This window comes from Contarinia nasturtii, unplaced genomic scaffold, assembly GCF_009176525.2.
Source record: "Contarinia nasturtii isolate CC-2019 unplaced genomic scaffold, AAFC_CNas_1.1 Cnas_scaffold_1182, whole genome shotgun sequence".
Classification (NCBI taxonomy): domain Eukaryota; kingdom Metazoa; phylum Arthropoda; class Insecta; order Diptera; family Cecidomyiidae; genus Contarinia; species Contarinia nasturtii.
This window is the reverse complement of record NW_022198526.1, coordinates 891,816-915,811: the sequence shown is the minus strand read 5'-3', so window position 1 is coordinate 915,811 and position 23,996 is coordinate 891,816. Positions and strand designations below refer to the sequence as shown.

Below are 23,996 nucleotides of genomic sequence, written 5' to 3'. Positions count from 1 at the left end.
GTCCCACCGAAAATTCAGTTAAAGTGTGAAAATGTAATGACTCGATGTAAAAATACATAGCGATGTGAATCGCATCTATTGTTTCTAAAATACATCGTTTTTGTTTTATCTAATCTCAGAGATCTCATCGTCTCGTCGGCGGTTCAACTTTACTTTCTTCTAACGAAAAAAACGAAACGGCAAAACTCACACCTCCTGAGCCACATACGCGAAGGGCTAAAACAAACAAAAGATAATTACATGACTGACGAAGAATATTCTGTTGAAAAAGACCTTGGATGTGAAAATGTTAAATGGTTTTGCTTGAATGGCGCACTTGAAAACGTGCATGTATTTTAATTTATAAATTCCGAGAATCGCTACGAGTGAGAACATCAGTTTCGATTTAAGCATTAAACCGATTATTTATTTATTTTTTCATTTCAAATTAATTAACATTATAATCATATTATGATTGAGTTCTGAATTTAACTTTATAATAATTAATAACTTTATAGTAATTGAATTTGAAAACGTTCATTTTTTTTTTCAAACGATGAAAAAATTCAACCTAATAAAAGAAGATTTTTTATCGCTGTTGAAAGATCGCTAATTGATAATTTGACACAAATTTTTTCCCCTTGGCTCTTTGCACTTTTTCCCTTCCTTTGTAAAACGATTTTCAGGGCGCCAACACACAATTTGCAATAACATTTTTTTTCTTGAAAAACATCCAAAAATTCACGAGCAAAACATGTAAATTACGCAATAATAAAAAACAACTTAAATCCACTTGAAGCTCGTTCAAATTCATGTGGTGCGACTGATTTTAGCAGCCGTTTTTACTTGTACTCATCATCATTGAACTTAGCCGCATTGAACTTAGCACGGTGTGGAATAATTTGTGTTGGTTTTTAATGTCTAATCGGGTTAAATGCTATCTTCTTATTTGGTTCGAATGGAATGGTGATTTTGTGGCTAAAATGGCAAGTGAAAACCATTCAAAAGAAGTCGATTCGTTACGCTAATGAAATGAAAGAAAGGAAACATGAAGATGATCGTAATGTTTGTTGTAAATGGCTGGGAATTCGTCATCATCCATTAAGATTTATGTATTTCGCACAATGAAACTATGTGTGGTATGAATTAACCACATAAAACTCCAAAAGGAGGAAAGATCTTAGCACAAGTGTTCAATTGTTAGAAAGTGCAATGAAATGGTAAAACTGAAAAAAATTGAGTTGAATTGTTTCGGCCGAATGAGATTTGTCAAAAATCAATTGAATTCGGACAAACTTTTCCGGTTGTCACAACACTAAGTCCAAATATAAAAAAAACACAATAAGCTACACACCGACTGTGGCACTTTTCGCATGACATGACCACATCACTTTGTGTTGGTTGAGTTTCTTTGGCGAAAATGATCGTTTCGGGTGTGCTTCGTCGCGTCGTTGACGATGATGATGCATTCGGATAAGTAATGCTTCTGTGCGCACGTGACAAATTCAATTGTGATGCATTATTGACTAGCATTTCTTCCACACCTTTGTTACGTTGACTAAAATAGCCCCAATGCTCTGCCAAATCGTATGCATGCTCATCGAACACAAATAAATGTTGATCACGTTGCAATACAAGTTTGCGTTGATAGGTGGCTGCTGCCGTTGCACTTGATCGATTCGAACGGAGTAATTTCATTTTCTTTTGTCTCACTTCCAACGATAAAATGAAACGAATTTTTATTTGTCGTCGAAATTTTTCGCGTTGTAGTTTCAATCGTTGTTTTTGTAATCGTTTCGAACGGGCCAATTCGAATTTTTGTAATGTGCGCAATTGTTGTTGTGCGGCTGGCGTTTGTTGGGCCGGTTCCCAGCCGATTGCATTTGCTAAATCGATTCGTTTATTTTGTTGACGCCACGGCACCAATTCAAAATGTGAAAATTTCGCATCAAAGTGCCATGGATTGAAATTCGTTTCATTTTGTGAATATCGTAATAACCAGTCGCCGGTACATGATTTTGGTACAATGTCCCAATCAGTATTGTGAAATGTTGACGTTTTCGTATGACTCAGTGACGGTGGAAAATTGGGACTTTTTGTCGAAAATATATTCACCGTTGCAGCACCTATGAAACTTTCGGCGATCGATTTCTCGGAATAATCGTAAAATTTTGGCTCTTCCGATTTTGATTGCTGCTTTTCAGTCAATTTGGCCGGTGTTCGAAAACAAATCTCATATACACCGCACAAATAATAAAAATAATTCATTTTTTATTGGTTTACACATGATTCTTTTTATGCAATAAACAAACGATCACAAAACACAACGCATTCAAATCGGTTTCAAAGTGAAGACTGCTTCGAGGGTTCATTTAAAGGTAAAATAAAAACTTGCACTTTTGTACTTGACTTTGCAATTATTCTTTTATTATTACGTTCCACCATTCTTGCTTAATGACAATTGATTATCTTTATTGAATGCATAAATACCCGCATTCACATATAATATTCACCAAAGTCACACAGTTCCACAAAATAAAGTAATGTTCAATTCAAAACACCTTTTTTCCGAACTTCTCACAGTATAAAATTCACTCGTTTCAAAACCAAGATATTGTGTGTGAATGACAAATGTTTGGCACACGGAATTGACGAGTCACATCGCGCATATCATTGAGAATGAACTGAACAGCGAATCGGTTTCAGGTGATCGTCACACTCTCAACAAAACGACCAAAACATAATAGCGAACGAAACAAAAATCCAACGAATGGAAATTAAATACATTCACAGAAAGATAGAGTGAGCGCGAAGCGTACAACAGCGTGACAGATTGCCTGTAGTATAGTTCTGTGAGGCAAAATAAATAACAACAACACCATGTAACATCTAACTCTTCGACAGTAACAATGTATATGACAGAAACAAAGCCGGGTAAAAAGGGAAAATGGTAACAAACGCCGAACGACACACACACAGTAGCCCACACACACAACTCACACTTTCGTGTTGGAATTTGTTTTGAAGTGCAATAGTGCGCACCGGCTCTATACATTCGCCAGCGAATACCACATTCAGAGAACGAACAGAACATACTCATTATGTGCATTTATTACATACGTTAAATTGGATTTTGTTTGAATTGCTCGGTTGTTGGCGAAGCGCGTACGTATAACACGTATAATACACCAAACTTCAAGAATGAATGGATTTTTGATCGAAATGTAAACAGTTCGCGCACTTGGAAATTGGAAATGATGAGCAAAAAGTACACATAAGTATGCTAAAGAACTTCGATTGAATAATTTTGAGCGGATAATCTGCCGACCATATTTTAGAACGGTTTCGAATCGAAGTGGGATTTTCTATGTGCTTCGCAGAAATTGCATAAGAGCCTCAGCTTTCTTTGGATAATTTACGATTGGAGTTCAATGATTTGTTTTTTAATCGAGTTTTTCAACAGAAAATGGATATTTTGGTTGATTTTACATTTTGATTTACTGCAAATGTTGTTATAATACTTCGTAATTCGATTTATAAAAAAAAACTCATGAGTATCAAGGAAAATTACATTAACTGAAAGAACGTTACGTAAGTTCTGTTATGGATATGTCTGTCGTATTTTTGCATTGTCGCCAAAGTATCATGTTATAATGGATAGAACAGTAACTATCTCATTTCGCGTTGACATCATTATTTTCTCATTTCTGTAACAAATTACGAAATCTCTGTGACCTTTTATGAATCCAGTGTAAGCTGCTGATGATACTTGATGCGTATCGCATTTTTTTCGGTTAATGTTTGATGTGAGAAAACTATGTTTTGAAACAGTTGTTTGAAATTGCAAATTGGGACGACATATATTAAATCTTTGTTACTGAATGAAACTTTCATTTAAAAAAATTAGTCTTAATTGTGCTCATCATAAATACAAGTGATTATTTATTGTATAAAATCGTCGTCGTTGCTGGCAAGATTGTGAATGATCAAACTGGCGAATAAAGTAGGTAGAAATCAAAGCTTCACATCAAAATTACCTCTTTCAAAATCATTGTAATTCAAATGAAAGTGTAAACAATGAATTTGCTTTGAATTCTCCGAAATGGAAATAACAATTTATGCATACCAAATGAGTCGACTATGTATATGTATATTTTTATTCTCATTGTCCGGAAATGGACATTTTGTAAATCAACCGCTTTAGGTTTATGCGGCTAGAATCAGAATAAATAAATGGACAAAAAAGCGAATGTGGTCATAATTGACGGTAATGACAGTAACTTTTTGATTCTATTATGTGCGTGTGTGATGGTGGCCTATCTCACGTTTGTACCTCGAAAACTGAACCTCGATAGCAAGCGCGTTGAATTCATGTTCGGTGAACTGATTTGCAAAATGTATTTTGAATGGTAATGAAAACAATTTGAGTATGGTATGAAATGATGGTTCATATGAATCAACACATAAAAAATCACGCATTTTATGGTTTTATGGAGCAAAATCAGTCAACGGAAACTTGCTGAAGATTAGATGTGATTTATTAAGCCTGTCATATTTTTCATTGGAATTAAAAGACAGGTAAACTGGCATCATCGACGAAAACATGGAAAATTGGCTCTAATTTACTTGAATTAAAAAAAGACTTGACTGTTCAAAATACCGAAACAATATGCTTATAAGTTTAAAAGCGTTAGTGAGAAATGAAATCGAAATCGTATTAAATGCGTAATCATCCGTAAAGAACTGTGCAAGTTCAATTTAATTTGATGATAATTGCTATAATTTTAGCGTTTGCGAAATGTATACGGCGTGAAAAGTAAAGGTAAAAAATAGAAATCAAAAAGATCAGGTTGTAAGAATTACTTACTTATTTTTTTTTCACTCTAATCATGTTATCGATCACCAATGAAACGGGATAACACTGTATGTGTTCGTTAGAAAACGATACATAGTAGCAATGGTAGTATGTCCATTGTCGTCGTTAGTACATTCGCATAACTGGTGATTAAAAGTGATTACCTGCGATTAATCTCAAAATTGCGTGCGACAGAAGAGCAGCCACCGAGATTTTGATGAGAGAGTGAGAGAGAGAGAAGTAAAGTGAATTGAACAAAATGAAAAATTGTACGATCAATTGAGATTATGTATTGCGCATTGCTCTCGGAATTGTCATATTATCGAGACAATAATTGGTACATATGAGAAAGAGAGAGAAAGACGTTGCGGCCTTTCTCTCGTTCTAAAAAATCGCTGAATTCACGGTATTGCACACATAAGTATTGAGCCTGTTACGCAGGCTCTGTGTGTCGTGCGCGGTCGTTGCATTCATTTTATTACAAGTGATTAAAGTCAAATTGATTGAGAAAGTGTCGTTGCGAAGTCAATCGAAAAACTACTGACTCTTTTATGCCAACTCTTTTTTCCACCGTTTCGAGCATTCATAATTATCCAGCAGTCAGTAGAAGTGATTTACGCTAAATCGATTACGTCGCAAGACAATGCTCCTTTTTTCCAAACAAGCAAATGAACTCGAACCCCAGATTAGTTCAACCGAAAAAAAATGGCAGCATCTTGTTGAAAATGTATTGTCTTTGTCTATTAATAGTTGTTTCAACATTCAACAAAGTTAAATGCGATTTGTCGATTTATATGCAATCTAATGACCATTTATTATCACACGGTTTTTGTACTTATGTGTGTATCCGTAAATTGGCATGTAATCATCGTGATTCACCGATAAATAGGGTTATTGGTTTCGTCGACCGAAACACCTTGAATCATTTTTGATTGTCGGTGTGCTGTTATCGATTGTAATTGCGACTAAACGATCCGAACAATGACGTCGTCAACTTTAATCATTTTCGATTGGAAAATTGCATCGTGTGTTTCTCTCTCTCTCTCTTTTTCCCTCTCTCTCTCATATCAATCACTCAATCTGATAACAAACGAGTTGATGACATGGCAATTAAGAAACATCATTGATTCAATTTGACGCTAATGGAAGAAAAAACAGAGAAGTCGTTTTTTTGCTGCAATAAAGCAAAAAATTGACTGAGAATTGCCTTTTCATAACCTTGTTAATTGGAAATTTCAAATGATCATTGTGATGCGATAAGTGATATTAAGCCAAGGAATGAACAATAGCGGTTTTGTTTTGCGTGCACATAAAAAAGGATTTGTTTCTCTTCTTCAAGTTCAATCAAAATTTCAATTTGGACTCGATTAAATGAGGTTTGTCGTTTTCAATGGCACACAGTCTTTTGTCTGCAATTTTTTTGCTACAATTTTCAGTCATTTTACAAACATTTTTCAGCTATTCTTCTTGCGATAGTGGTTTGTTTAATTGGCATCGACACAACACGCATTTGTTCATCCATCGCGGTTATTATGCGTGACAGCATCGTTTACAACGATGAGTTTTTGGCATGTGTGCACGTGCATTGGATAGTTTGGTATTTCGGTAAATGTATAAGACTTTCAAACAAAGGCTTTCTATTATGTGCTGCAAGGAGCAATTAATGCAATGTAATTGATGTTGAAATTGTCGCGCGTGGAATTTGAAATGGTGTCAGTGAATTGGAATTCTTTTATTTTTGCACAATTTTTATTTTATTTTGGATGAAAAATCAAAACACCTATTTCTTGTTATGCTGTCGTCGCTTTTGTACATTTAATAACAATGTCGTTGTTTAATTACACATCGTCGTCTTCATCGACGAGGTTAGAAATTGTTTTCGATTGTCATTTTCAACCAAGTACGACATAGTTTTCTCTTGGCCATCGTTGGTGCCATGGCTGCCGTAGCACTAATCTAAATACAACAATTATAAATTCGTGCTGGTTTTGTGCACTCTCTTAACCATTCAAAAATTAACGAATGCAATCGTGTAAGCGCGCTTATTTTAGTCATGCAAAAAGAACTTAAAATAGAAAAAAAGACTATGTATGACTGAACAAAATTAAACTGTACAGTTGCAATTTTCTTCCGCCAGTGAATGGCTGAAACGGAAAATGATCGGATCCATTTCTGTTGAAAAGAGTTTTTTTTTATTAAAACGACTACAATCATGCACCAATTAATTCCGCGTGCATATGATATATATTTTTTTATAAAGTGAACGCATTCACAGAATCGGCATTGCATGCTTAACTGTTCTACGTTCCAGTTCCGTTGGTTCCGAGATTTTTTTCTGCTTTGGCCGACGCGCGCCCAATACCATAATTTTCCATGGATATTTGATTATGACAGATAAAAAAGATGATGATGATGATGGATGCAGTGTAGCGGTTGGCAGCAAATAAGAACTACTTTTTCGTATAAATCTATCAATTTCAATTAAATATTCATTCAGTCCAGGCGATAGAAAACAAGTTTCCCGATCCAATGAATTTGAAATCAGGGAATATGCACGCGCACAACAGAATGCTGATCGATTCATACATTAATGAGCAATTTTCTTATGAAATCACATGGAACATGTGGGATGCAAAGAGAAATTGTCGATGCGAGTGATAAGTAATAAATTAAATGCTGAATTGCTTGCACTCAAATTGCGCAGCTCTATGAATGGAAATTATGAAATAAACGAGCCCAACAACAAATCGGCTCGAGAAGAGAGAAACAAATCAGGTGAAAGAAAATGAAATCGATCATAAAACGAGCAACACTCGAATTCATTTTGATGACATTGACTTTTGTGCAGAATGTGAATAAACAAAAAAGTGGTTCGCATTCGAGTTTTTCTCACATAAATTCTAGCGATTCGATGAGTCGCAATCACTGTTTTGCATTCAAATCATTTTGCCAGCCTATTTTTAACATGTCGGCGTAATAAATGCCATGTTAAATAAGCTTTTGAACACGCAATTAACTATATCAACTGATTTATTTGCATTTTACCCATGAAAAAGGGTACAGCAACAGCACATCGACTGAAAAAAAAAAAAAACAAACAAACAAAACAACATACAATTATTTAGAGAAAGTTTGCACCTTAAAACATCATCGCGAAGCGCTGGAGAGAGACGGAGAGAGATTGCAAACGATACCGAGAGTTTCGTCCTATTCAATGTTTGATTTAAGCGTCGTGCCATCGTAAAGACCAATCCCAGCCGATGGTACTACATCAAAAAAAGCATCGTTGCTATTTCGTCACAATATTGTGCAGTTACACGTGCATACCATTTGCTTGTCTTTCTTCCGAACGTCTGTTGGTTTTTCTCTCGCATTTTTCCCTTCAGTGTGACGGTATCTAGTGTATTGTTTTTGTTTTGCTTTCGAATTGTGATTTGGCACGAGCGTTAAGACTACTTCAACGAGATGAGCAACACACCGCAAATCCATCGACGTTCGATGCTTAATTGGTAAATGACTCAAGACACTTCAACAAGCTAATTGAATGAACCATAACAATATTCAATTTGATCTCGTCACTGAATCTACTCACTCAAAAACAATTCAATGTATATTTAGCGGCTATATCGAGACGAGATTTTCCACCGTTTCGACTGCTCACAATGGTTATAATGAAACAATGAAAATTCAATAGCAATTTGTTCACACACTTAAAACAATTACAGTTTGCCGAGTGTTCAGCCGTATACCATACAGCGATTGTGACCATAATTGGGGTTCTCATCATCATTTTTAAATGAACCAGAATAGGCAATCGAGAGCAGGCATCAATTTCACGATGCGAACCCGATATAGTGAAGACAGTATCATTTTGCGTACGGAATATTCCATTTGAGATATTTATCCCAATAAAATCGGTGTAATATAAACCGTTTACTCAATTAACATTGCATTTGGGAGCGAAAATACACCAATGGATGTTTAAGCAATTCAGATTTGACGCATTCAAAGAATGAACACAAATTATGGATTTCTGAAGAAAAAGAAACATTTTTTTCTGGTGAAGACAAAAACGTTTTCGAAAACAAAAAAGGGAAAATAACGAAAGTACAAACAAAGCTTTAAACAATATTAAAGAATTTCTAGCGAACATCTCGATGCTTTCACAGTTGCGTGAAATCAAGCATAAATGTTTATTGCAAGTGCATCGAATGGCCATAACAAATTGTTTTGCCGTTTGATTAAAAATTCTGCACATCTTCTGTCTAAAATCAACTGCATAAGAACTCGACTCCAATTTCTAGATGAAAACATGCTTCTTGAAAAAAATGTTCAATTTATTGCTCATTTCAGCGTGGTTGTTGTGTGTACGTTACTCTATGCACAAACCGAACGGTCGATTGTTGGCGATCAAGTCATACATATAAGTTGGCGATGAGCAGTGTTGGGTAAAGATTAGATAATATGAGATACCAGATAAGATGCCAGATAAGATGATATCTTATATCTTATCTTATCTTTGACGAATATATCTCATCTTATCTAGATAACTAAGTTTTCTTTCGATATCTTGGTGGTTTCTTTAGATCTTTTTAAGATATTTTGAGATTTTTACGAAAAAATTCAAAAATTTTTGGAAAATATATCTTATCTGCTTATAAAATTATTTATATGAAAAGATAATGAAATTATCTTGATACTTTTGAGTATCTAAAGTCCAAAATTTTTGTGATTTTTTCTGCGTGAAAATATCTTTGAAAGTATCTAAGATACACCCAAGATATTATCTTATCTTTGCGTTTTTTTAAGATAAGATATGGTATCTTACCTAGATAAATTTTTTGCAAAACTAAAAAAATCTCATCTTATCTAGATACCAAAAATTTTACAATTACCCAACACTGGCGATGAGTGGATAGAAATAAATTGCAACATGATTCAAACTCGGAGATATCTCATGACGTACTCAACCCACTCTGTACATGTATACAGAGACTTTGATGTCGTCTATCTTCGTATTTTTTTAAATCGCTTTATCGGTTTATTCACGGTCAATTATATTGCAATATCAAGACATCAGAGACAGAGAGAGAAAAATAAAAAAGATAGAGAAAGAGAGTTAGAAAATTGTTTACTGTCCAGTGCAATTTCACAATACAAGATTCGAGTTTGATTTGTGTGCACGTGTTTGGTTTCATGTCAATTGATCGTTTGCGCGATCGTGAATGTATTTGCCTGGGAATTTGGTTGTGTTAAATAATTTACCATCTTGTTTTTTTTATATTCGTCCATCGTCCACCAATTATAATAACGATATGTTAGTTATTATTATTTGATATGGTTTTGATTGGTAAATGAAGACACACTTGCCACAATGAATACGGTGTTAATGAACACTAATTCCAATATAACAACAACAGGGAGCTAAAAGAAAGTGAATTCGTGATTATTGTGTGCGCTGTGTGAGATCTTTAAATCGTTGGTATCACACACATTCGAAAATTTATGGATAAATCGAGAGACGAACAGTTAATGAAATTGAAATAAATCAATTGCGATTTCAATCAATGAAAGTGGCTTGTTTATGAACAATATCCGGCGCTACTCGCTTTTTTCAAGTCACACGAAAATCAATTGAAATTGCGCAACGTTCAACACACTCTATGGCACTTAATGTTTGCTTTCAGCAAATAAAGAAAAAAACAACAACAACAAATTGTTTGTTTTTCAAAGTGGGTTTTGGGTAACCAGGAATTGTTCACTTCCGATTCCCAGAAGTGATTACCGAATTAAATAATGGTCTAACCTCACGTTGAAAATGAGTGAATAAAAGACACTTACACTAAAGATTAATGTGTTTTGGACAATTTCCGGAATTCACACTTTGATTTATTTGAATTTAATACGTAGAATCAAGCATACACACTCTGCAAACACGTATTGTTCCAATAATTTTCGCACGTTTGTTAAAGCTCATTAATTACCCAAACGAATTTCTAAAATGTCTTATTTACAAAAATGTGTGTATGTCAAATTGTCGAAAATAAAAGCCATCGAATGAAAAATGAAAGAAAGCAAAGTTTTATTTGATAAATATAAATGAGAAAGAAAAAAACTTTCATCGTTCATTCATTTGTTTTGAGTTTGCCACAATTGGATTCTCATTAAGGAATATTTGGTTTGTGTGCATGTGCAATGAATGAACCTCACCCAGAAAAACGACCTTGATTACAACTCTGACTCTGTTATTTAACCATGAAAAACCAATTTCTTTTCTTTCTTTCTTTCTGTTTGTAATTCCGTACAAATGTTATTTTGAAAATAGACAACAGCAACACGATAGACACGTATCGTCAGTAAAACGCAGAATACAGAAGAACGAGCGTGGTAGCCATACACTTTTTTTTGCGAAGGCATCACTATCAATTGACAATGCATTCTCCGTGTGTTTCTTCTTCTACACAAAACTGATCTCAAACTCTTTTTCTTCATTCATTTTCTTTCGCAAAATTTGCCGAAGCGCACTGATTCGTCTGAAATGTCTCATGGCAATTATAATCAGCAAACAATAGAAAATTCATTATTTCTTTTTCTTTTTTCTTCTTTCAATATGTGTTTATACATTTTTTTCACAAAAGGCACCAATTTTCGTAATTTTGTTTGGACTGACGTGAGCTACATTGAGACAACGACGGCAACGACGATCAGATGAATAGGAATGAAAATCCATTATCAACCTAAACACACTCTTTCTCATATTTACGGTTTTCGGCTCAATTTCGCTTCACATAGTCGCTTAAATTGGTTTCGATGCCGTTTGGAAAGTGATCTTTTTTATTCGAAACTTCTTTCTCAAATGGTTGAACTGTTCAAATGCGATTAGTGTCTTCGACTTTGCTTTCCTTTTGTCAAAATGAATGCAAAATGGTTTATAGATATTCGATATATAAACATAAAACGTAATTGAGCGTCCCGTTTGTAAAGATGCGTGTGTGCTAGCTGAATGTAGAATGAACCGAATGTCGATCTCAAATTGCCCGATTTAACCGTTTCTTCACCATACTTTTATGGTGCATTGAAAATGGTTAAGATTTGTTTCTTTTCTTTTTCGTTAAAGAGTCAGATTTGCCTGTTGAAAGTAGATCAAAATTACTTGCACGACAGTATTGACTGCCACGGCTGCCTGTGCGCTATAAATTGTGATATCGGATTCGTAGCATAGTGAATGCACTTATAGAAATGCAAATGCTGCAAGCGCAAACAGTCAGACTTAATGCGAATTAGATAACGGGTTCGTAGCTTCGATCAATTTACTATTGCCGATCTCGTGTAATTTAGATCATTTGCAAGCACATGCCGTTTATATTGTTTTCGGGGAGGGCTATCTTTCAACTTAACATTCTTCATCTCGGTTCTTATTTGATTTCCTTATTTGAATCGAACGAAATATCGTTGGATCTTAGAAGTTCTTGATTTTTCATGAGTTTTTTCTACATTCCTCGTGACTTTTCTTATCGATGCCATTTTGGAATTGAAAGAATTTTATCGCAAAATATATGTACACAAACCTATGATTTCATAATTGATTCAGTTTCACACGAATTATGGGATTACATCAGTAAAAAATTATCTGTTTGCGATTATTTATCCCTTTTCCGTGTGATTTTCTCTCTCGCTCTTTCAATAAATTGCTATAAATAGTTGGAGAGCCAATTTAAATGAATAAAAACTGATATAAATCAACATATTAGTTCATTGAGTTGCAGGAATTTATTACATTTCAAATCGGATTTGTTTTGAATTAAATCTTGCAACAATCGAATGCTACTGCCGCCAAGATATTTCAATTCATTGAAACGCATAAATGCAGTGTGCGATTCCGTTACATTTGAACATACGATTTGTGTTGTGCTTTGTGCGCGCATATTTATTGTTCTCCTTACGTGATACAATTGTTCCAAAGATTTATGAATGTGCAAAAGAATCACAATTCGAATTGATTACATCCGAGATGTGTGCGGAGAGCGTCGAATATGAAAAGAGAGCCAGAGAGAGAGAGAGAGACGGTAGCATTGATGATGACCACTAGCAAGAAGAAAAACTTATTATATCCACATACATAAAGTTAGCATAATTTTTTCGTTGAGTTTTTGTTATTGTTGTTGTATTGTGCTCGTTAATTTTACACCTCAGCAGTGAACGAGAGAAATATAATGATAATATAAGCAGCATTGCAATAATTGAGCACATTGTATAACACGTAATCTTCAATAAATTGAATAAATTGACTAGCAAATCGCTAATTACCAATTTAATCAGTTTGTGGCCGGGCAAGATCAAAACTGAGAGGAAGTGAGAGAGAGAAAAACAACAACCAACTGTACATTGAGCTAAATCAATGAGCAAATGCAGTTGATCGGGGCCGTTAGATAAATACAAATTTTGAAGAAAATTTCTTGCAGCGTGAAAATTATTCATAACTTTTTATGCAGTTGGAGTTTTTGGTGTATTTTTTGGACGGATTATTGCATGGGCCAACGTCATTCATTGATGGAAAAATATGTGAAGTTATCACGTGCCGATCGTATCCATTCACAATTATCATTGCATAAATTCACACCTTCATGTGCCGGTACAAAATCTTCTTCCGGCGATTTTTTAGCGAACGTAATCAGAGAAAATTATCATTATTTGTTCGTTCAACGTCCTAAAGTTGCCTCACAATTCTTATCAACACTTGAACAAATTCAAAATCTTAATTGTTATCTTTGAACCGAAAATTCTCTATGAAAATTACATTTTCCATTCGTGCATCTCTGTTTGATTCGTTGGCCACCATTTCGATGTAGCGAATATGTTTAAATAACGGTTATTTACACATGGCGAACAAAAAAATTACAATAAATTGTCTGTTTAGTGTGCAACATTTCATTTTCAATGAAAAAAATTCTTTGAAAAATCATATCCGTGAATGTGACTTGATGTTCAAAATTAAATGTGGTTGAGCATGGAATGCGTTCATATATGGCCTTTGGACAACCGTCCAACGATTTCATCGAGCCAACCAGAATTGGTTGCAACGAATTGTTCGCAACGCCTTCTGATTGCATTTTTTCTTTGAATAAATTCAATAGTTTTTTTTAATAACAATATGCACTGAAATAATTATTCTTTCTCGTTAGATTTTCATTTTCATCAAATTACTGGACCAAATAGCTCAAATAATCACAATGCAATGTCAACAGTTTTCTAAAATGAAACACAGACAAAAATGATTTGAAAAAATGGTCACAAATGTCACGGTCCACTTATTTTTCTCGGTGCATAAATTTAGACAGAGAAACAAACCGAAAAGCGAGTCAGAGATTCGCGTATGTGCAAGCGCGTTGATTAAAAATGGAGATTGGCATTTTTCGCGCCTGATCGATTGTGCGCAATCGAGAAATTGCTTATAATAATTATATTAAATTTTTTGTTCGTGAGCATAAATCGAATCAAAGCAGTTTATAGCCGATTAAAATTGGGCGAAACGAATGCAATTTTTCTCTCCATTTTTTTGCAGCAAGCTTTAAATGCTACCATGCCTGCTTTTAAATATGCACGTATTCGCAAAGTATGTGTTAAATTATGTTTTCCTGATCGCGAGACATCTGTATTGTGTCTGACCACATTCATACCGATAAATAAACGCGCCATGGTCTATTGTTCCCATTTTATTGCGCACCAAATGTAGCGTTGAAATATTTTTGCGGTTAATTTGTACGAAGAAACAAAAAATCGATCACGGAAATATGGTCGGAAAAATGTGTGTTAAAATATAAACCAAACAAACAACGATACTATTATAATCAATTGAAATGCTATAGCAATCATCTACTTATGTAATTTTGTGTTGATATTTTGCCCTAATGGAAATGAATGTGTTTATTAAATATGAACATTTTCCTACGTTTTTTTTTATATGTTTGAAATAATTGAAATTTTTTTAGATTGAAAGACTTCTTTTCAAGCCATTAATGTCGGAATAAATCATGAAAATTCGATAAAACTTTTTATGGAATTTCATTTAAAAATGCATCAAAATCTCTTTTATTTCGTTCTTCGGGGAGAAAAACTTTCGATAAATTTTGCCACACACATGCACACCACAAAAAAAGCTCTCGATGGAATTTAGTGATTTTTAACAAGTTTGCGTTCATTCTAGAAACATTGATCATAAATATTACAATCTCGAGATTGTAATAAACGAAGCGTATCGCTTTTTTTATTCAATAGAAGTAGCAATTAATGATGCCACATAATGTATCGATATACGCTCGTTTGTTGATGTGCTTGTGTGGTGCTGGTTGTGCCGCTGTGCGTTGAATTGCAGGAAAAACATATCTTTCATTTTATTATTATCGATAATAATAAAAACAAAAATAAACTCAATGAGAAATAATATGACTTACCGTTAGTTTGATTACGACAAAAATGACAGCAAAAAGAAATAAGCACCAAAGTGTATTGGTCACAACGGGCGCGTTTGACGCAACGCAATAAAGTCTATAATCACAGCGGGCTATTGACGTGTTGATGGAACAATGATGGATAAAAAAGGCGGACAGTTTGAAATGGGTCAAATTTGACTATTTTACGACAGCGTATAGCAACAATTGATGATTGCGCACGTGGTTGGCTGAACTTTCCAAACAATTCAATAAAAACAGCAATTGAAATGTGTAAAATTGTTCAAAATCCTAGTTAGAAAAAGAAACTGCGACAGGTGTTTGTCTGTATTTTCTAATTTTTGTGTTTTCGTTCATTTGACACAGAAACAGCACGCGACGTAAATAATAAAATTAATTTTATTTTGATGCACTGATATGCACGGTTCTCTAGGTCTTTTTTCTTCTCTTTGTTTGCACTGTATATCGCGTGAATTCTTGTGATATTGCCGTTCAGTCCTCTAGTTAGACTGGTTCTTGCGTTTTTTTCCTCTGATCTGTCACAATTTCATAATTGCTGTTCAGATGTACCGTTTGATCTAAGCGAAGTCATTCAATCCTCTATTCTACACACACACGAACAAAATTACACCGTACAACACAACATGCACAACGATCTACGACGCGTTTCAATTTATTTATTTTTGAGATCAAGAAGACAGCAAAAGCTTGAAAACACCAAAATTGTGAATTATACCGAGAACAGAGAGTAAACAAGTGATAAGTGTTAACCGGTCGATTGCAAAAACGTCTTTGATTGTGAGATGAACAAAGCGGTACACACTTGGCCGTGATTTTCTTGCATTGCCATTGCACCTTCTCCATACAATCATCTATCTCTCAAGCATGAAGACAAAACCATACACACCACAACACAAGCGCAACATTAAAATTCACAATTGAGCGTTTGTATGTATTGACGTTTGCACAGAAACGATACGCGTCTTCGGCATAACATAGGCTGCAATTGCAATTACCAATTTAATCCAACCACACGCCGATTTGACTGCGTTGAAAATTTAACAGTTGCCTGTTAGATTGTATATAATGTGGAAACATACATATATGCAAACAAAGCGATTTTATGCGATTGTAGTTATATTTGTAATGCACTTGCCAAGGAAGACGATGTTAAAATAAAACTCTCTCTTTTCGATGTTGTATGCATATTCGCGAATATATTCAGTGTTTACATTTATATCGAAGCATTAACATCGAATATTTTATGCAACGCTGGTGCAATTAATCGTGGAATGTCACTTGACGGAGAATTTTTTTTGGACCGTATTCAACTTTTTCTTTTTTTTCATGGAGAATTTCCGGGCACTACTTTTTTCTTGTTCGGTGGAAAATTTTGGCCTTGGATTATATTTTCTTTCCAAGGAGAAAAATTGATTGGTTCTTTGCTGATAATAACATTTCTTTTACATCGTACACAAGTGGAAGTTGTGTCACTTCCAAATCTTTGGTGTGAATATCTATGCATTCAGCATTCGTATATTTGCAACAATTAAATTATTTAAATGAAAAGATCCGTAAATCCATTCATTTCTCAACGTATTAAAAAATATCATTAACTTAATTGAATAAATAAATCAATTTCAATAAGTAAATAATAACTAATATAGAAGAAGACCCGTTTCAAAAATAATCGCTTCTCAATAAATATGCATTTTCCGAAGTCTATTTATTGACTTATGGTAATTTCTAATTGTTGGCGTTCTATTTCCTGGGGCAATAATTAACTAGAAGTGATGCCGCTTATCGGCACAGACTGCTTGCTGACCTAACTCTATGCAAATTTATGTAATCATCACTTTAAACTGTTGTAATTAATTGGTGTAATAAGTCGATGAAAAATGAATACAGAAAAAATAGATGGTTCAAGATAAATGTTACTGCTTTGGTATTTATCTTAATTATTCAATTGTTCTGATAAATTACCATGGGTAACATTGTATTTTTTCTAAATATTTCGTTCAAACTTACCGGAATTGTACGGATTCGCAGTCGCTACTGATGGCTTCGCTAGAACTACCGCCACCGCCGCCGCTCACGCCTCCATTGTCATCGATCAGCTTTTTACTGTCATCATTGCATTTCGAGCCGCATGATGATTCTTCACATTCGTTGCATCGATTGAAACTGAAGCTTGATGTGCACAGCGTACAAAACGAATCAAGGCCATTAACACTGTGTGTATCGACAATCGTTTGGCCGCAGTCACTGTAACTGCAAAAATAATCATCGGTTTCGTCTTCTCGCATTGATGAATCGGACAACGGAGAATCGGTAAATGATGACATTCCTTCAACAGTCGATGCAACACGCTCATCCGATGAACTATCGAGAAAGTCCGAATGCAAACGGTTTGAAATGCTTGGCAATTGACTTTCGTTCAATGAAAATCGACTATAAGATTTGCCCAATGGTGATGGTGATAGCGATTGTTTTATTCCCTTTGGATCGATCATACATTCATACAATGGTTGCTGGTTACTAGATGATCGTGAAATATTTACGGCATTTGGATTGAAATTTCCAGTTGGACAACGGGAAAATTTGATGGTATTACATCGGCTTGTCATCGATATATTTTCATTTAAATAAATTCTATTTGTGTCGTTAAATCTATGGTGCATGTATTGGGGGTGTTTGCGTGATGACATCTCTTTTACCGTTTTCTTGTGTCGTCCATTCGTCGTGATTCGCATCAAATCCAAGAAACACATCTTCAAATCAAACATTTTGCACGGTTAACTGTTTAAAATAATTACTGGTGAAAAAAATTATGCTCAATTTTTAGGTGATATCATCATTTTTTCGGATTAAAGAAGGAGGGATCTAAAAATTTAAAACAAAAAATGAATATTTCTTGATTATTGTCAATAAAAAAACCTCATTGAATATTAAAAAGTATAAAAAAAATAATTTCAATCTTAAAAGTAGCTTTTTCCGATTTGAAGCTGAGAATAAAAAAATAAATAAACAAGTCTTATCTTCAATTATTACAAAACTGAACTTAAAAGCAAACATTTAAACTTTTTCAGCCATTCATCGAAAGATGGCGCTTTCAACAGAGCTCTAGTCGTTCATTCCAAAGAGAAAATGAACTTAACGTCAATGTCAATTCTCTCTCACGTTCTCTGTCTCTCAACATGTTGCACACCGTTCTTGTCAAAAGTACATACATGTGTTTTTAAGCAAAACAATTCCGAATTCAGTGGGTGCAAGTAATTTGTTCTTCATTAACAAGATGAGTACCGCTCGTGGTTCGGGTCAAACTCGTAAACGTGCTCAAAAGCATAAAAATTCGTTTGCTTTCAAAAATGATTTACATGACAAAACACCACAAATGAAAAAGATCAATTCGTTGTATGTATGTGAGGTGTGTGAACGTTGTAAAGCACAAATCGAATGGCGAATCAAATATAAGAAGTATAAACCATTGTCACAAGCCAAAACATGTGTAAAGTAAGTATTGTAGTATTTTCCAATTATGTTCTGCCAAATTCTATATAAATTTCGTCTAAATTTTGGTACTTTTTTTATTTGAAGGTGTGGGAATCGAACGGTAACGAAGGCATATCATGTATGTTGTAGAGAATGTGCGTTACGTGAAAAAGTTTGTGCCAAATGTTTAACGTCAGCCGACGAAGTAAGTATTGAACCACCGGAAAAAACGCCCGAAGAAGAGCTCCAAGTGAAAGTTGAAATGGAAAGTTTGATAAAGTCGCTGCCTGAACGGAAACGTCGTACATTCCAACGGTATATGAATAAAGGCAAAGAGGTTGATGCCAAAGCAGAAAACGAGAAACAAGATGGTAAGACGTTTGATCGGTTTTTACTGGATCAATGACTTTTAATCAACTGTGTTTTCTATGTCATTCCAGGTTCCACAGAAAATGACGCTGAAACAGCGAAAAAGAAGACATATATACCGCACAATCGCGAAGATTTATTAAATAAAATTGAAGCATTAAAATTAGGTGGCAATGAAGACGATGCTGACTTTAGTTTTGATGAATCGGATTTTGGCAGTGATTTTGATGGCAGCGATTTTAACGATGATGAAGATGATTGATAGCATTTAAGCAATATTCTTATAAATTCAAATAATAAAAGTTAAAGTTGAATGCACGGCAATTAGTTCATTCATTGACAGCTGCAACTTCACACCATTTGAACTTGTGTGTATATGTGTGAGAGAGTATACATTTTTGTAGTAGATTGTGTTCTTTGTTATGCTTTCAAATCGAAAAACAAGCAGAAAATGGCCGTTGCATTCGATGGAGAAACCAGCATTTTAAGTGAGGAGAAAAATGAATTGCATTTTTTTTCAACGGATTTTCACCTTATTATTCGTCATTTTTTTCGAAACTTGAATGTTTTTGGAAAAATCGATTTAATTTTGTTAAAATAAAAATACTGATATCCATCGTAACGAATCATTCAATTCAAATTTGGTGTGGATGAACACTTTGCTTGTGTGAAGTACTAGATGAGTGAGCGCCTCATAAAAACAGCTGTTGTCAAAATCCAAGGCAATGTAAGAGAAAAAAAAAACTTTTCACATTTGCAATCCAGCATTCTGTAAACAAGCAAAACATATTAGCATTATCATCCTTTTGTGTAAATTAAAATGTTTGAATAAAAATCGGAAGCATTGCCCTTCATAGTTAAATTAAATTTGTAAATTTCATTGCTGGACTTGCATAAACGGATACAAGAAATGATGAGTGAGTGTATATTATGGAATTGAAGCTTTTTTCCCTAATGTTGTCAAGACTGAATGTGCACCGTATAGTGCATTCAGTTCCCGCCTATTAAGAAGAGTCCATGGCGTCACTAACGCTGATGCATTCACCTACTTTGACCATAGTTTTATGTTTCGCGCTTGACATAACTGAAATTTAACTTTCCCGTGCGAGTTTGTGTGTGAAAATTTAATTTTATTTTTCGTATTTTAGGTCGACGGACACGTGCCGCAACAGCAAAATCATCAACAATGAAAGAAATTAGTGGTGCAACAAAAATTGATGTGGTTGATTTAAATTTTGCCAGCCCAAAACGAAAAGACTGTAAATTAGATATGGATTTGGTATCATCGTCGGTGCAAACCATGGTACAAACAAATGAACGCACAGAAAAATCAACAGCAAGTCACACCACTAACAAAGTCACAAACGCTGCCACAACAAATGGTAAACGAAACCATAAGATGGTTGGCGGTGGTAAAACAAAAAAAGTGCCGCAAGCAATTACCAAATATTTTCATAAAAATGGTCACAACGATAGCAATGGTTCATTGAATTGTTCTATAAATGAAAGTGAAACGTCGAATGAATCAAATGTGAATGTTAGTGAAACAGCACTGCCAAATGGTGATGTAATCGATGTGCAAAAGAATGTTGACGCTGCCTTTGTGGTCGAAAATGGAGATAAGACAGTGCCTATTCAAAATGGAAGTGTTTTGATGTCGCCAGAGGCAAAATCACTATCACAAAATGGTGTGAAACAAACAACGCCACATCGAATTATGATTCGATCATCGCCGACAAAGAAACAACGACTCTACGTCAAAGATCCAGTTGAAGTATTTTCGAATCTGAACATTCGCGATGGTGGCGTAAAAACTGGACGTAAAGGACAACAGAAAACACGCCGAAAGCTAAATATAACCGAACCTGAGCAAATACAAAATGGCACAAGTGACAATGTTGAGGCTGCGGCAGATGATGTCAAACCTGTAGTCAAAGAGAAAGCAAAACAAAACAAAAACATCACAAAAAGTAATGGCGAATCTTTTCCAGTGCCTACTAATCCAGCACCACGTCGTATTCAAAGCACACAACTGACTGATTTCTTCCCGATTCGACGGAGTGCACGAAAAACCAAAAAGGTGGTTGAAGAAGAATTATCACGGCATATCGAAATGGCAATCGAAAAACAACTAGAAGATGGACTCATTGTTAAAATGTTCGCCGAAAAGGGTCGAGGTATCGTGGCCGGTCGGGACTTTCAACGTGGCGAATTTGTTGTGGAATATATTGGTGAACTGATTGATCAGACGGAAGCCGATTGTCGCGAAGAAATTTATTCACAAAAAGCCGATTTTGGGTGTTACATGTATTATTTCAAGCACAAAGAGCAACAATGGTGGTAAGTGACATACTATAAAGTATAGCAAATCGCTATTATCACAATGTAATTAGAGTAAACTTTTTGTGATATTAAATTTCACTTTCTTATCTTTTGCAGTATTGATGCAACGTCCGAAACGGGCAAACTTGGACGTTTAGTGAATCATTCCCGCAATGGCAATCTAATGACAAAAATCGTGAGCTATAAAAATAAGCCGCACTTGGTGTTGCTGGCTAAAGACGATATCAAAGAAGGCGAAGAGCTGACCTATGACTACGGTGATCGTCGTAAAGAAGCGCTTATTCATCATCCTTGGTTGGCTTTTTAGGACCTTGCAAACGAATCCATGGGCGACTTCAACTGCACGCCACATGCTCCGGACTTCCGGATGGTTATGAGTTAAAATAAAATCTCAATTTCGACCATCGATCAGACTAAAAAAAATCGGATTCAATCAAGTGCTTTTACATAAATTGTAACATATTTTGTTAAATTTATTCAAGATACTGGTTACTATGCTTTAGTTTGTAGTGTTTAAGTGAGCCAAGCAGAGAATTTAGCTGGAATTTCTATAGTCAAATTTGAGGTAAACGTTCCATATTGGGCGCACGTTTATTATACAGTGGGACCGAAAATTATACTATTTGATTTAGTTGCATTTTGTTATGCTCTAACTACTGTACTTGTTTATTTGAATGTTCGAAATTTTTCTAAAATTCGTTTTTACTCGTTTATCATTTCGTTTGGATTTAAGTTTATTTATCATGCGCATGATTAGTTTTTAAGAGAAAAAGAAATGTTTGCTCGCGTCGAGCTGTTTGAAGTCTAACTATCAAAATTTTCATCGAAATTTTTAAGAAGTTTTGTTAACAAATTAAGTCACATACACACATCAACAAGTGTTCGAAAATCAAAGCGAGATTATCATAGCAACGCTCCTAATAAGTACAAAAAAATTCTAACCCATATCATATTCAAATTCATTTCCAATTTAATTGTTACCGATTACAATTTATGTTTAGTTTTCATATCCCTTGACTTGTCATATGTTTACGTTTTTTTCTGCACCCATTCATACGGTATGTGTAACAAATGTTCGCCCAACAACGATGTTCAAATTCAATAACAAAATGCAAATAAAATTCAGCGTGACGCATTAACAATATTAATAAAATCAATTGGTTTTTGATTTATTACTGATGTGAATGTGACGTGTATGATATTTTTGTCTTTTTTATTTAAAGAGTATTTATGGTAAGTGTTAAAATGAACGATTTTCTTTGTTCAGTCCAAAAATACATTTGTTCAATAAACATTCCATGTATTTTATGAACACAAAAGATATTTTTACATAAACGTATCATACACCATCGTCCATAGTTTTGTATTCGGTGCATTACAAATCAAGTTTGAATATGATCAATAAAAAAATGACGAATTGGAGTTAATAATTTTCGGACGGAAATTTTTAAACTTGCACTTGTTTCATTGTAATCCAGGGACCCGGTCGCGTAAAATTTTAAACGCAGGCAGTATAATTATACAAAGTATAAACGCAGACGCAACATATCTATCGCTGTTCGCGAATCGCTATGTATGAATCATGCGAATACATGTTCGTGTGTGCATGTGACCATTGAGAGACGCACGCACATACATTGTATTTATTGAGCGCAGCACAAAGCGAACAGCGACGGATATTTTGCGTCTGCGTTTATACAAAGTATAAATTCTATATGCGACCCGGTCCCTATTGTAATCACCAAAAGGGCTACATTTAATATTTTTACATTAAATAAATCCCTTTTACTTTCTTCGAATTCATATCGATATTCAAATACAATAGGTTTGATTCAAGCGAACTCTGTTTATAATTTTTTTGGCAATCAACACTTGAGCATAAATAGAGAAGAAATGAGTAATTCGAATTAGTGCCATAATTTAAAATGTAAAGCATTAACTTCATATTGTTGAGTATGAGCAAGATGAATTGGAAAAATCACAAATAAATTGAGTTTAATGGTCAATCATAAAGTAATGGCTTTTCCTTAAAAACCAATTCAAAGTATTTTTCCTCATCAACGTTTTTTTTGTTAATTCAATGTTTATTGATACTTTCCATTTTTTTAATCGCGCGAAATAAACAAAAATAACTCAATTTAAACGCAAATCAAAGATAATTTGCCGAATTGGCAAACGTGAAATTGTACATTCTTTGTTTGAGATTAGTTTTTTCTCTCTTTCTCTTAACTTTCAATTCAATCGGTAAATTATCGCATTTAGTTCATAAAATCAAAAATCGAAATGGAAATGGAAATGTAGACTTCGAAGAGAAATAAAAAGTTATTAGCTTTACATTGTCACTTTTACTCATTCATGCATGTACGCCGATATGCTAAAAGGACAGTGCAATTGTTTAGCTGCATAAAAGGTTCTTTGCCAATTTTAAGTGGTCCAATTGATTAAATTCCGTTATATGTGCTCCAACTCAAATACTTTAATCTTAAAAAGCATCAAAATACGTATTTATA

At 34.4% G+C, this 23,996-nt stretch overlaps 3 protein-coding genes across 7 annotated transcripts in view; 2 read left to right on the top strand and 1 right to left on the bottom strand.

Annotated features, from left to right (window-relative positions):
- Positions 1-23,996, bottom strand: part of LOC116344843 (putative uncharacterized protein DDB_G0277255) — a 59,100-nt gene that overhangs the window by 27,836 nt on the left and 7,268 nt on the right. For 3 of the 5 annotated variants that reach the window (XM_031773636.1, XM_031773640.1, XM_031773639.1), the window contains exon 1: positions 1,334-2,256. In XM_031773636.1, the coding sequence (XP_031629496.1) occupies positions 1,334-2,247 (914 nt within the window). In that variant the 5' untranslated portion in view covers positions 2,248-2,256. Of the gene's footprint in view, positions 1-1,333; positions 2,257-15,285; positions 16,056-17,310; positions 18,166-23,996 lie in introns of those variants that run through there. The other 2 variants (XM_031773638.1, XM_031773645.1) reach the window with 2 other exon arrangements.
- LOC116344851 (uncharacterized protein C9orf85 homolog) lies at positions 18,482-19,461 on the top strand. The gene is made up of 3 exons (XM_031773659.1): positions 18,482-18,795; positions 18,880-19,145; positions 19,215-19,461. The coding sequence occupies exons 1-3, from the start codon at positions 18,578-18,580 to the stop codon at positions 19,403-19,405; spliced, it is 675 nt and encodes a 224-aa protein (XP_031629519.1). The 5' UTR covers positions 18,482-18,577; the 3' UTR covers positions 19,406-19,461.
- On the top strand, positions 19,856-22,639 carry LOC116344849 (N-lysine methyltransferase KMT5A-like). Its single transcript, XM_031773657.1, has 3 exons — positions 19,856-20,060; positions 20,292-21,483; positions 21,583-22,639. The coding sequence occupies exons 1-3, from the start codon at positions 20,054-20,056 to the stop codon at positions 21,791-21,793; spliced, it is 1,410 nt and encodes a 469-aa protein (XP_031629517.1). The 5' UTR covers positions 19,856-20,053; the 3' UTR covers positions 21,794-22,639.

Bases quoted from the DNA above. Each gene is read 5' to 3' on its own strand.
- LOC116344849 (XM_031773657.1), top strand. The intron at 21,484-21,582 runs GTAAGTGACATA...TATCTTTTGCAG, and splicing joins CACAAAGAGCAACAATGGTG to TATTGATGCAACGTCCGAAA.
- LOC116344851 (XM_031773659.1), top strand. From the start codon at position 18,578: ATGAGTACCGCTCGTGGTTCGGGTCAAACTCGTAAACGTGCTCAAAAG. The intron at 18,796-18,879 runs GTAAGTATTGTA...TTTTATTTGAAG, and splicing joins CAAGCCAAAACATGTGTAAA to GTGTGGGAATCGAACGGTAA. The intron at 19,146-19,214 runs GTAAGACGTTTG...ATGTCATTCCAG, and splicing joins AGAAAACGAGAAACAAGATG to GTTCCACAGAAAATGACGCT.